General features: G+C 41.0%; 1 protein-coding gene across 3 annotated transcripts in view; it reads left to right on the top strand.

Moving 5' to 3' along the window:
• ttll4 (tubulin tyrosine ligase-like family, member 4) overlaps positions 1 to 14,754 on the top strand; it is a 132,925-nt gene that overhangs the window by 4,089 nt on the left and 114,082 nt on the right. For all 3 annotated transcript variants that reach the window (XM_084314543.1, XM_084314544.1, XM_084314545.1), the window contains one exon: positions 13,745 to 13,916. In XM_084314543.1, the coding sequence (XP_084170669.1) occupies positions 13,745 to 13,916 (172 nt within the window). The remainder of the gene's footprint in view (positions 1 to 13,744; positions 13,917 to 14,754) is intronic.

The raw sequence follows: 14,754 nt of genomic DNA on the forward strand, positions 1-14,754 counted from the left end.
TATCTATTATCTATGACTAATTCTATCTATTTTTAGGGGCAAATGCGAGTGAAATAGTCGCGCTGTGGTTACATGACGTCATTGCTATTTTAGAGCTGCACTACCGGTTACACGGTATAGTCAAAATCCATACCGTAGAGCAAATTCATACCGTTTATACCGTATACCGTTTATACCGTCCACCCCTAGCGTGGAGTAGACCGTTTTCGATTATGGGATGTAGAAATGCCAGATCCATTTCCAGATTGTATAATAGTATATACGTCCAAATAACGTTGTTTATTGAGTTAGGGCGAGCGATCTATTATCCAGTGTTTCAAGATGGAGTCGCGGGAGCTATAGAGAGTGGCCGGACCACATTTGCATGAGTACTACTGGTTCAAAGGTTAATATCCGGTTGGCGATCTGCCGATCGGCCACCAGATGGCGCTCTTGAACCGCTAGAGAGTTGAGAGGAGATCAGCACTGTGTCTCAGAGCTCCGGAAAGGAAATATGATTTCGATGACAGATTTTTGAAATATTGACATCAAAGACGAGTTAAGGCGTCCTCGGCGGAATGAGCATGGCGGGGAATGACGAGTTCCGGCGTTTTCGGCGGTTAAAGTGTTAAAGCCCTATTTCACCTTGGTAGAACATTACAAGTCCCATATGTTATGCACTCAACACAGTGAAAATTGTTCATGAGAGTGACACTGAACATTCTGTAGATCTGTCGATTGAATGTGAAACCTCATGAAAATTTAAATATTTAAAACAAGGGGGACAATTTAGTTAGCAGGTGACATGGGAGACAGGAACGGTTTGTGAGCTTTAGTCAAATGAGCCACACAATCATTTTGACTTCAGGTCAGGAATTTTCTAAATAAAGGTCAAAGTCTATCTAACAAAAAAGTATAAAAGTGCAATAAATATAGAGAACATATTTTATATTTTTATACTGATGTAAGGCTTCCACAAGTAAGTAATCCTGCCTTAGAAGTAAGGAGGCCAGTAAACATGACCATCTTCAAAGCTCTATAATGAAATATGCAAATCTCATTCATGCCACAGAATGCAGATGACTTGAACTTGCTTTGAACCAGGGGGGCGGGCCAAAATTCTGTCACTTCTGCCCTCTATTCACCCTCAACAAAAAAACTAACTTGACGACATCAGAGACAGTCATCTATTGTTATAGATATTGACCTTACTGTCCGAGATAATTGGATAGTACAACGTAAACTCTGTTTTGGGGCGGATTTTCCCTTTTAACACATTGAATGCCCATCACGAGAATATTAGTTTAATTTTTTTTATTAGCGATCTGAATTCATATTTCATCAACCGAGTCTACCGTTGGTAAACCTGCCCCACCAGGCGCTCAGATGTTAAAAAAGCGCCCCCTATCGTCTCCCAGATGGTAATGCACCCTTTTGGATTGGTCTCAATGAAAACCGATGAAAAAAAAAAAAATCCCGAATCCACATTTTACTTCTCACGCATGTAACCGGAGCCGATCAGATTCATTCTGGACCCTCAGGACAGCGTGTAATATGTCTTTACAGTACGTAGCATTGGATCAATAAAAGGATCAATTTTTGGAATGGCGATCAGGAATTGGAATAATCCATTTGGATACCATCTGATCTCAGGTAAGGAATCTATTTGACCAGTCTTAGGATAATCGGACCTTTTTTCACGGAGATATAAGCTTTCCCCCTATATGTGATATGGCTGTTTTGACTGTGCGAGTGATCAGGAAATAAGAGAATCGATTTACAGCTTGCGGCACCAGCGTGCATACGTACACATATACTATCGATAATCTAGCGTTTATTTGAAAACGATTCATAAATAGGCAGAATAATTACAACGTTCTAGAATATTACAGTACATCAGCGTTTATCAGGGATTCTTTTTTTTTCTTCTTGAAAACGAGGGCTTTTCAAAATGCTATAAAACGGAAATTAACCGATAAAAAAACAATCCGCTTTGACAGTGTTGACTGGAAAATGAGTCATTCATGGGCGACGGGCAGATTAGACACATAGCCATAATTTAAAACATAGATTAGGCGATATTAACGTTAACATTGAAGCGGATGGTGGGCATTCAAGCACTAAATGTGCGCCCCCTGCTGGGCACTGAAAGTGTTAAGTGCCTTGCTTAACTCATTCAACGCCAGACCCGATGATAGTCGGGTTAACTCGCCGACCGTTCAGTGCCAATCACGAGTATAGTCGGGTTTTAATCGTTATTTCTTATTAGCAATATCTATTCATTTTCATCCATCCAGCCTGATGTTATCATTGGGAATGGGTCTGAGCTTGCAAAAGGGTAAATACCGCCGCCTACGCCTTTCAGCTGGTATTGCACTCCATTAGAAATGGTGTAGTTTATTTTCTGGGACGATCCGAGCCGTGCGGGCGAGGTTTAAATACTCAGGCGAGGTAGGCCTTTACAACGGTGGCATGGAACAGTAACCCCGCCCGCCCGTTCATGTGTAACGCTCGGTAATGTGGGACAGACCTCCACAAGCAGTATTTGGAATGGCAATCAGATAATTGGATTATTTCTTTTGCATTACATCAGATACCAGGTAAGGACTCTATATATAAAATCGTGCGTTGATCTGATATTTCTTTCTACCCCGATCGAAGCTGTCTCTGTGTGGCTGTGTGCCGTTGAGTGGGAGGAGGTGGCGGGGGAGCCCTTGCGCTACGAGGGCCATTTCATTCTTGCATGAGGAAGGATAATAATGATAATCTAGCGTTGTTTTCAGGAAGATTCGATAATCAGGCGAAAAATGACCGTGTTTAGTGTATTCCACTAAAGGGCTATTATCGCGTCTATTATTACTAAGAATCACCAAAACTATATTCATATTCAAAATGGTATAAAACGGAAATGTACAGATGAAAAAAACAATCCGTTTTGTACATTTGACTGGAAGCAACTCACTGGCAATCAATGGGTGTATTAGACCCATAGCTATAATACAATGGGGGAAATAAGTATTGAACACATCAAAATGTTGTTCAGTAAATGTATTTCCAATGAGCGTATTCAAGTGAAATTTGCACCAGACGTTTGTATTAACTCAAGAAATCCAGACAAGAAATCTAAACATTAAAGTCCATATGTAAATAAAGTTATGTGTAATAAAGTGGAATGAAACAGGAAAAAAGTATTGGACACACTAAGAAAAAGCAGTACACCACAGCAAGGAAAGGCAAGGAACTAGCTGAAAACCAAAACTAATTAGGAGGCAACTCTACCTCCCCTTTTTTTTTAAACATTTATTTATTAGTCATCAAAGGTACAGTTGGATACATTACACATTGAATGGCATATTTTGTATTTTCGCCCTTCCCCCCCCTCCCTCCTGGGTTCCCACAGACATTGCTAAATTAAATTCAAGGACTTTCTCAAAAAAGAGAATAAAAAAATAAAAGGGATACAGTTCACTTTTAAGTGCTGTTTTCTATAGCAAAAATTTATAATAATAATTAATAAAGAGTAAAAAATACACCTTTAGTCGGATCCAATATTTTATGGCTCAAAGCCAATCTCCGACAGTTAGCGCTACCTTGTGTCAAAATACAAGTATTAAGCATTTCAAGGACCTTGTACGAACCCTCCCCCCTCCTTCCCATTTTCCCTCCCCTATCTTGCCCAATCCTACAAATACACAACAGGAAACATAGAACATACAAACGCATATCTCTCTCACTCATCCTTCCTTCTCATTATCCTAGTGTAGGTGCCTAAATGCCTAGTCTGGTAATTAAGAGTAATTTCAGTTAATAGCAGTTAATAGAAAAGCATTTTGGCCTTGTATTTCATAGGATAAATAGATGGATATTATTATTATAGAAGTTAAAATGTTAAAGACAATCCATGTCTATCGGTAAGAATGATTTCTTTGTTGTTAGTTTGTTTCTTATGTGATGTTTGGCTGATAGGCCGAGGAACTTTTAGTTTGACAGGATAACGGTGATGTCATTGATTACTGTCAGCTGCGGCAAGGTGACAGCTTTGGTTTAGAAAGAAAGCAACGCAGATTGTACCGGTGGTCAGGCCAAGTGATGAGAGAGTGGAGCCAGACAGTTTTTAGACCTCTCTCTATTTCCCTGGATAAACTTTGTTAATCTCGCTGCTCTATATATAATTAGGAAACAAGAACGTGTAACCCGAGTTGGACATTAAATAGTTGATACTACGTCGTGGTCGGTGCTTTCTTGTGCGTGGATATCGAACGGGAGGATTCAAAGTTTGAGAGCGTCTGAAGCTTATGGCATCAACGAGTTTTGGATACTACACCTAGTGTCTTTAGCTTGGCTATGTAACCAATAAAAGGGCCCCATACTATTTCAAACTTTTCACTAGACCCCCTTAGGTTGTGTTTGATTTTCTCCAGATTTAGAAAGAACATGAGATCTTTAAGCCATAGGGATGCTTTGGGGGCTGCTGGTGATTTCCACTCTAGCAAGATCCTTCTGCGTGCTAGTAGGGATGCAAAGGCAATTCTATCTATTGTTCTTCTCCTAACCCCTTGGTGATCCGGTCTTGGTAAGACTCCAAAGATGGCTTTCTGCACTGGGAGTTAGCTCCATGTTGAAAGCCTCGGCGAGGTGTTTGAAAATAGCTGTCCAGAAGCTGTGTAGGCGGGGACAAGACCAAAACATGTGCGTCATATTTGCTGGGGACATGTGACATCTATTACAAGAGTCTGTAATATTGGGATATATTTTGGCGAGTTTAGAGTTTGTGAAGTAGATGCGATGGACCACCTTAAATTGCATCAGATTGAGCCTGGAGCAGGATGTACTGTCATTTACTCTGGCCAATACTCCATTCCAAATATTCTCATCTATAGCCTCACCCCATTCCTTTTCCCAGTCCTCTTTGATTTTATCAAGACATGTTTCTGTGTTACGGGAGATCAGGGTGTAAATCCTTGATATAAGACCTTTTTGATTTGTGGGGATGTCCAGAATTGTGTCAATTACTGAGTTGGAGATAATAGGGAAGGAGGTATTGTGTTGTTTAACCCAGTTTCGAACTTGAAAGTATCGAAATAAATGAGATCTCGGGAGGCCAAATTTTTCACACAGATCGCTAAAACTACAGAAAACCTTATTGGTGTATAGGTCCCTCACTCTAACTAGGCCTGACCTTTGCCAAGTCAAAAAGGCTGCATCACTGTGGGGAGGGATAAAGAGGTGGTTGTTGCAAATGGGGCTGTGGCTGGAGAACCCAAGGAGTCCACAGGCGCGCCTGAATTGAAGCCATATTTTCAAAGTCGATACAACAATTGGGTTTCTTGAAAATTTGGTCGGCCGGATTGGCAATTCAGATGAGAGCAGAGCCAATAGTGAGGTAGACTGACAGGATCCTGCTTCAGATTCACACCAACTCAGTGCCGGTTCTTGGGTCCATAAAATCATCTTGTGGATGTTGGCTGCCCAATAGTAGTTTCTTATATCAGGGAGTGCCAATCCCCCACCTTCTCTAGGCCTCTGTAAGAACTCTCTTTTGATTCTGGGGGGCTTGCCTCCCCATATAAAATGGGAAATCAGTGCATTTACTTTAGTAAAAAAGGATTTGGGTAAGAAGACTGGAAGGGATTGAAAAAGGTATAGAAAACGTGGAAGCACATACATTTTTATGCAGTTTACCCTCCCCGCAATAGTTATATGTAAGCTATTCCTCTCCAGGTCTAATTTAAGCTTGGCTATTAGGGGTGAGAAATTATTCTCTAAGGTTTGAAAATTTACGACATATGTTCACTCCCAAATACTTAAAACTGTCTTTAGTTATCTTAAAGGGGAATTGTTTTTCAGGGATCTGTAAGGCTAGATTATTCACTGGGAAACATTCACTTTTTGAAAAGTTAAGTTTGTAACCTGAAAAGGTTCCGAATCTATTCAGCAGTCCGATAGTTTGAGGGATGGTAGACAGTGGATCAGAAATGAATAATAATAAGTCGTCTGCATACAAGGAGAGTATATGTTCCGAACCATATCTAAAGATTCCTTGATTGGAGTTGGCGGATTTGAGCGCAATAGATAAAGGTTCGATTGCTACGGCAAATAGCAAAGGACTCAGAGGACATCCCTGGCGGGTACCTCTACCAAGAGTGAAGTACTGGGATATCATCCCATTAGTACTCACAGATGCTTTAGGTGCAGAGTATAAAAGTGTTATCCAAGAAATAAATTTGGGACCCATACGAAACCTATTAAGGACCTCTAGCACAGGGGTTCCCAAACTTTTCAGGCCGGGACCCAGAAAAAAGGGCGTCAGAGAGCCGCGGCCCAATGCACATCGTCAGGCTTTTTTTTTTTTTTTTTTTTTTGCCAGGCGACCGATTTGTTAAGCCAAATATCACTTCAATCCTATTAAGTTAGTTCAAGTTAGTTATTCATTTATATGTGCTATTTATGAGAGGGCTAACTTGTTGCAAAATAATAATGATAATAATAATAGCCTCATTAAAATACTATTGTTGCTTCGGTTGTTTTCAGCGTTTTATGTGCATAATCTGTTATTTAGTTTGAAATGTTCGTTGAAATAAGTAGATTTTTCATTTGTTTATTTATTAAGTTAATATAAAACCATATAGTCACATTTTAGAATACAATTGAATAGAATTTTAGAATACAACTAGAAACATTGTCCTGGCCTGCTTTTAAGTTCAGTGGCCTGACAAAAAAAAAAAAAAAAAAATTGATTTTTTCTTTTCTTTTTTGGAAATCATCTCGCGGCCCACCTTTTGGGTCGCGACCCCGACTTTGGGAACCACTGCTCTAGCAGATACCCCCACTCCACCCTATCAAATGCTTTCTCCGCATCCAAAGAGACCACCACCTCTGGTGTCTTGCCGGATGCAGGAGAATGAAGAATATTTAAAAGGCGCCGGATATTAGAGAAGGAGTTGCAGTTTTTCATAAACCCTGTTTGATCTAATGATATGATACCTGGCATAACCGAATCTAGCCGCATGGCTAGTGTTTTTGCTAGGATTTTATAGTCTGCATTTAAAAGGGAGATAGGGCGGTAGGAGCTGCAGTCAGATTGTTCTTTACCCGGTTTTAATAGCAAGGTTATTGAGGCCTCAGTGAGAGTTGGAGGCAGAGCCCCTTGGTCCAGAGAGTGATTGAACATTTTTAACAGGAGGGGGGTTAATTTATCTGTGAATTTTTTATAGAACTCTATTGGATAGCCATCTGGGCCAGGGGCCTTGCCACTTTGTATCAGTCCAATCGAGTCTGCTATATGACCAAGTTCTAGAGGTTGGTCTATTTCGCTCGCTTGCGTGTGGGTTATGGATGGGAATTCCAGGTTGTCAAGAAACCTTGTCATGTCTGTATCATCCGCAGGGGTTTGTGAGGTATAAAGCTCGGAGTAGAATGTTTTAAAGGTCTCATTAATAAGAGATGGGATGACTGTGAGTTCTCCGGAGGGAGTCCTTATTTGTTCAATTTGTTGGGATGTCGATCTACTCTTAATTTGGTGTGCCAAAAGGCCTTTTCCCCATGTTCGTAGAAAGACCCACGTAATCTTAAAAGTTGTTTTTCAGTCTCACGAGTTGAAAGTAAATTATATTCCATTTGGAGATTTTGTCTTTCCTTGTCTAATTCAGGGGTTGGGGATACCAGTACATGTGAGCGGATCGGAGCGTGAGCGGCGCGGGGAGCGGAGCGGGCGGTTTTGACGTGAACGAGGAGTGGGTTTTAAAATGTGTCGGCGCGACGTCCGGAGCGAGAGTTCTCCTCCGCTCCAATCCACTCCAGGCCGCTCACAGTGGTTTAACACTGATGTTAATATACATGTAGTACAATGCCAAAGCAACAGATGGCGATGTACAAACATGAAGGCCATTTTCAACCAATGAGAAGGGTGAACCTGTGATATCCTGTTCAGGCTTTGTCACTCACTCATGTTAGAAAAAGTATCGACGCCATTGTTGTTGTCGTTAGCTTACATGCTAACGTTAATGGCAGCGACCATAGCATTGTGGCTCGGCTAGCTATCATCGCTTAATAGAGCTAGTGAATGGATAAACAACGTTATTTAACATTGCAGAATTGGTACAATTACAATGCGGCTCAATACAAACAATTGTTAAGGGGCCCAGGGGGTGTAGACTGTTGTAGTTTGAGCTAATTTACACCATGCTCCAAAAAAATATCTGCCGAGCGATCTGGAGCGGGGAGCGCTCGATTCAAGGTGAGTGGTGAGCGAGTGGAGAGCGACTTGGGGGCGGGGTCAACATGAGCGATTAGCGGAGCGGACCAAGCTTTAAAGAGCGAAGAGTGGATTTCTCGGCCGCGCCGATCCGCTCACGTGGCCTGGGGGATACTGATAATTTTCAGTCTAGTTTTGCAATACTTTCCATGAGCTGTTCCTGTTTTTGTTTTCTCAGTTTGTTTTGTCTTGCAGAGTAGGATATAATCTCTCCTCTAACTACCGCCTTTAAGGTCTCCCAGAGTAGGGATGGGGATATGCTGTCATGGTTATTGGTTATAAGGAATTCGTCAATCACCTTGGATATTGTTTGGCAGAATCCATCATCACTTAACAATGTGCAGTCCAACCTCCAAGGGGGGGCGTGATTTTTGTAGGAGTGAGAATGCGATGTCAAGTAGCAATGGGGCGTGATCCGATATCACTATAGTTGAGTATTCTGTATTATTGACAGCCGGAATGAAATATTTATCAATATAGAAATAATCAATTCTAGAGAATGTTTTATGGACCTGAGAGTAGAAAGAAAAGTGTTTTTTACTCGGATTAAAAAAACGCCATGGGTCCACAGACTCCACACATCCTATTTGGGTCACAAATGATGTAATTGATTTTGCCATTTTAGAGGGAGAGACATTCTTTGGATTAGATTTGTCTAGCCGTGGATCTATTGCACAGTTGAGGTCGCCCCCCAAAATCAAATGGTGAGAATTCAAATCAGGTAAACATGCTATTACTTTTCCCATGAATGCTGCATCATCCCAATTGGGTGCATATAGATTAACTAGCACTACCATGACATTATTAAGGGATCCTGAAACTATAATAAACCTGCCCTGGGGGTCTGCAGTAACCTTAGTTGGTCTGAACTGTACTGTTTTATGTATTAAAATAGCTGTACCCCTTGCTTTACTACTGAAATTGGAATGGAAGGTTTGTCCAACCCAAGAGGCTTTCAACCTATGATGATCCTTTGTGGTCAGATGGGATTCTTGCAGGAAAGCTATTTCGTTTTAGGTGGGAGAATATTCTACCTCTCTTGACTTGGCCATTGATGCCTTTGACGTTCCAAGAGACAAATCTTAGACTTGCTCCTCTCTTATTCGATGCATTAGCCATATTCAGATATCAGGGTATGTGATGAAGTAGCATTCTTGAGCAAACTAGGCTCCTGTCTTATTCACAGTTATGTCCATTTAATTATATTAGAATAGACTATATGAAAGCCAACAATATCAGCACCCCTGGGTAGGGAAACAGGTCAAACAGGGTCAAATGAATAGCCTATGGCAGCCCTATTGGACTATATCAGATAGAAAAAATGAAGATAAAAATAAATGTATAATAAAAAAGAAATATATATATAATAATAATAATAATAATAAAAAAAAAAAAAAAATCTATTAGAATAAAAATAAAAAATAGGAGTGAAACCATAAATAATAATACAAAAAAGGGGTATTATATATAAAAAATGGAAAAGTCAAAATAGAGTAGGTAACAACAAAATCAAGATTTATTTATAAATAAATTATTATTATTATATCCAAAATGTATTATCTAAGTTGTATATATACCCATATATCTACATATGTATATTCATACACCTACGCCTGTTCTTATACAAAATAATAATACTCAAGTAACATATTTAAATATCCTTAATAATTATAACCATAGCAGTGATAATAAGGTCCTAAGAACTAGAACTAGCAGCAGGGCTCCTGTGTCATTTCCGTATGATATAATCACTAACATTCTTGAGCATACGAGGTTCCTGTCTTATTCACAGTTATGTCCATTTAAGTATATTAGAATAGACTGTATGAAAGCCAACAATATCAACCCCCCTGGGTAGGGAACCAGGTCAAACAGGGTAAGGTCAAATGAATAGCCTATGGCAGCCCTATTGGACTATATCAGATAGACAAAATAGAGATGCAAATAAATGTATATAAAAAATAAAAAAAAAATAATAATAAAAAATAATAATAAAATTAAAAAATCTATTAGAAAAGAGAATATATATATATGTATAATAATATTAACAAAAAATATAAAATAGGAGTGAAAACATAAATAATAATAGTACAAAAAAAGGGGTATTATATGCAAAAAAATAGAAAAGTCAAAATATAGTAAGTAACAACAAAATCAAGATTTATTTATAAATAAATTATTATCACTATATCCAAATCTAAGTTGTATATATATCCATATATCTACATGTATATTCATACACATACGCCTGTTCTAATACAAAATAATAGTACTCAAATAACATATTTAAATATCCTTAATAATTATAACCTTAGCAGTGATAATAAGGGGGAGGGGAGAGGACGAGCATTTGAGCATCTGCGCGCATGCATGCTCGCACCCACCCACCCCTCCATACGTCCATCCATACCCACATCATTCCTTCTGTTCGCGTTTGTACATGTGCGCGCGCACATACGCCCGCACGGATAGTACATGTCGAGGGCCCGGCGCGAGAGACACCCCCAATTACCGCTTGACAGAGCTCATAGACTGCTTCAAGATTATAACGGATTCCGGCTCCCATGCCCCCGCGCCAAGTCCTCGACACACACACACGAACAATCACACACACAAGTAGATGCGCGCACACATTTCCACCCAAACACATCAATTTGGCTGAAACGCTAGACCCCCCCCAAATGCTCAGGTGGGAGGCCCTGCGTCCCCGCCATTAACGTATACATTAAATGAAGGTACCCACACACAGATCCACACACATGGGTCCGCGCATGGTGTATGCACGCGCGCACACACACACACACACACACACACCTCAATTGGCTGAAACGCGAGATCCCTCCTCCCACAGACGCTCAGGTAGGAGGGCCCAGTTACCAGCGCATAGTGAAGGTAGAAAAGTACACAAAAGAAAAAAGAATAATAAGGGAAATTAAGACTAGGCTATCCATTTATAAAGTCGGAAAGTCATTAGTTACCACTGATGTGTTGGTCGTAAAAGTCTTTTGCCTTTTCTGGGGACTCGAAGTAGAGGGTATCGTTTTGGAACGAGACCTGAAGATGACCTGGGTGTAACAGGCGGAACTTTATTCCCTTGTGGTAAAGGGAGCTCTTCACGGCATTGAACGCGGCTCTCTTTTTGGCCAGAACGGCGCTGATATCCGGGTACATTCTTAACTCGTGGCCGCCGTATTCCAGTTTATTTTGCCTTGCCCATCTTAGCATTTTTTCTTTATCTTGGAAACGGAGGAATTTAACTATGAAAACTCAGGGCTTCCCCTCACGGCTCTCACCCGACCTTGGTCCGATAGAACGGTGGGCCCGCTCTATCTCCAGAGGATTGTTGAGAACGCCAGGTCCAGTCACCGCCATCAGCATTTCAGATATAAACACCGCCGGGTCTTTGCCCCTCTCGCTTCCTTCGGGTACGTTGATGATTCTCAAATTGGAACGCCTGGATCTGTTCTCAAGATCATCCACTCGGTCCTGGAGCATCGCGGTTGTGGACCGCAGCCCTTCAACAATGGTTTCCATCTCGGTGAGTTTTGCGAAGTTGTCTCCCACCAGCACGTCGGTGTTGTCGAGCCTGATTTTGAACGTTGACATCTGTTGTCCCAGTGAGTCCACCGACTTTTTCAGAGTTTTTGTTGATTGTTGTATCAAGCTTGCTATGTCGGATTTGAAGCTATCACGTTGTCTACTGAGTAATTCCTCCAGGTCGTTTTTATTGATTGGGAGTTCCCCGGCCTCATCAATGTTGCCCTCTGCAAGCTTAGCAGCTGTGCTCATTGCACGAGTTGAAGTAGTCGGTTGTTTCTGCTTTGTATCGCTCATTGTACCACAGCACTTTTGTACAAATAGTGTATAAATGCAAGGTGGTCCCAAACGTTTAGGTTTGTTCGATTTGGAAGGTTTAAAGGAAGTTTTAGACGGAGCCTCTCGTTTGCACGTCTGCTCACTGATACATCAAAACCGGAAGTCGACGCAACTCTACCTCCTATCTGTGCTAATAATGTCAACTGGGTTTGAATATATTGATGGGCTATAAAATGTATTTTTTTGTTACCAAGGTGCCACACAAGAAACATCAAATTATGGGTAAAAGCAAAGAGCTCTCAAGACCTTCACAAACAGATTGTTGCAAATCATGAAAATAGAATTGGCTAAAGACGTATTTCACAACTTCAGAATCTTTCAGTAAGCACCATTGGGGGCATTATCCATAAGTGGAAGCAACATCACTCCATCATCAACCGGCCATGCACAGGTGCTCCTCGCAACATTTCTGATCAGGGAGTCAGAAGGATACTTAGAAGAGTAGCCAGAGAGCCATGGACCACTAGGAAAGAGCTCCAGAAAGACTTGGAGGCAGCAGGTACAACTGTGACAGAAAGGACCATAGGCAATGCACTCCACCGCCATGGCCTCTGTGCGCACTGCGCACTCAGCCTGCAAGACTCCACTACTGAAAAAAAGACATGTTGAAGCTTGTTTAAAGTTTGCCTAACAACATTTGGACAAGCCAGTGAATTACTGGGAGCATGTACTCTGGTCAGATGAGACCAGAATGTTACTTTCTGGCTGTCACACACAACACACCATGTTTGGAGGAGAAATGGCAGTGCACATTACCCGAATAACACTACCAACAGTGAAGTTTGGAGGTGGAAGTATCATGGTGTGGGGCTGCTTCTCCTCTCCTGGTACTGGCAGACTTCATATCATTGAAGGAACAATGAATGGAGCCATGTACAGAGATTCTTGAGATGAACCTGCTGCCATCCACCAGGATGCTGAGGATGACACGTGGGTGGACCTTCCACCATGACAACAATCCAAAGCATACAGCAAAGGAAACTTGCAGTTGATTTCAGAGAAAGAAAATCAACTTGTTGGAATGGCCCAGTCAATCACCTGACTTAAACCCAATTGAACATTTGTGGAAGCATCTGAAGATCCAGATTCACAAGAGGCCCCTCCGCAATTTTCAAGATTTAAAGACAATCTGTGTAGAGGAATGGGCCAAAATCACACCTGAATACTGCGGGTGATTAGTTGCATCATACAGAAAGCATCCTTGCAGCTGTCATTACAAACAAAGGCTTCTCCACTAAGTATTGAATAAATTTCAGTTAGTGTGTTCAATACTTTTTTCCTATGTCATTCCACTTTATTACACATAACTTTATTTATGTATGGACTTTAATGTTTAGAGTTTTTGTCTGGATTCCCTGAGTTAATACCAAAGTCTGGTGACAATTTCACTTGAATGGCCACATTGCAAATATATTTACGGGACAAAATGTACTAAACTATTGTATAAGATATATTTTAAGCACTCGCAAATCGTGCAGTCCCCCTATTGATTATAGCGGTGGCGTACTAGCGCCCTCTGGCGCATTAAGCGATGGCGCAGAATGAGTTAAGGGCACACCTTTGGTGTCTGTTGAGGGAGAGGAGGACTTCTGCTAGTTCAGCTTGTTAATGGTATTTCTGGTTTCCTGTTGACAGATTTGACCTCCGCTCCAGTGACCGCCTCTGTGGGCTCTGTGACCATGCAGATTTCTGCCATACACCTCACCAAGCAGGGAATGAGTGCCTCCTCTTCCTCCTCTTCCTCTTCCTCTTCCTCCTCTTCCTCTCCTTCCAAGGAGCATGGCCTTGTAGAGACGGAGCTGTCTGGGTGAGTAGTAGTGCTGGTAGTCTGTCTGGCGTTGCCTAGGTTACTACAGTCTCCAGAACCCATACTCCGGCACCAAGTCAATGCCTTGCTAATTAACATGGTGTCGTTGGGTAATACCAACTAGGGCTGGAAGGTATACCGGATATGAAGGTGTACCGTGATTTTCACGTCATCCATGATATATAATAAAAAAAGAAAAAATTTCAAACGGTATATTACAGGATCGGCAAAAAAATGCAGCCCTGAGCCGGTAGACGCTCGCAAAGTGCCGTGACATGCGTGCGAGTGTGCGAAACGGGACGTATACGACTAACTAGTGTGCAATGATAAATGAATCACGTTTGAAATATAAATAACTTCTCTTAAACTAGGGATGCCCCGATCGATCGGCCAGTGATCGGTATCGGCCGATATTCACTAAAATAGCTGGATCGAGTATTGGTAAAAAAGATAAAAGAAATCGATTTTTTTATTTTTTATTTATTTTATTTATAATAAGAAATAACAATTCAGTACATTTATATCTATGTGTTAATTTGTTACATTTAGTTTCACTAAGTTAGGAAAGTAATGTTTTCAGTCAAGCCTGATGTTGCCTTGCACAAAATAATGATCCCAGTCTCTTCCACACAGTGAGGCATACAGTTTATTAATTGAACAATGGGTATTTACATTACATTTACATTTAGTAATTTAGCTGACTCTTTTATCCAAAGTGACTTACGACAAGTGTTCTGTACGACAAGTCATCAGGAAGGGCACAACTCAGCTGAGTAACAATGTTGGTTACAATGTTGGTGCTACAGTGTAGGTTAGTATATTATGACAAGTGCATGAC

Source organism: Notolepis coatsorum (assembly GCF_963971535.1).
Source record: "Notolepis coatsorum genome assembly, chromosome: 5".
NCBI classification, from domain to species: domain Eukaryota; kingdom Metazoa; phylum Chordata; class Actinopteri; order Aulopiformes; family Paralepididae; genus Notolepis; species Notolepis coatsorum.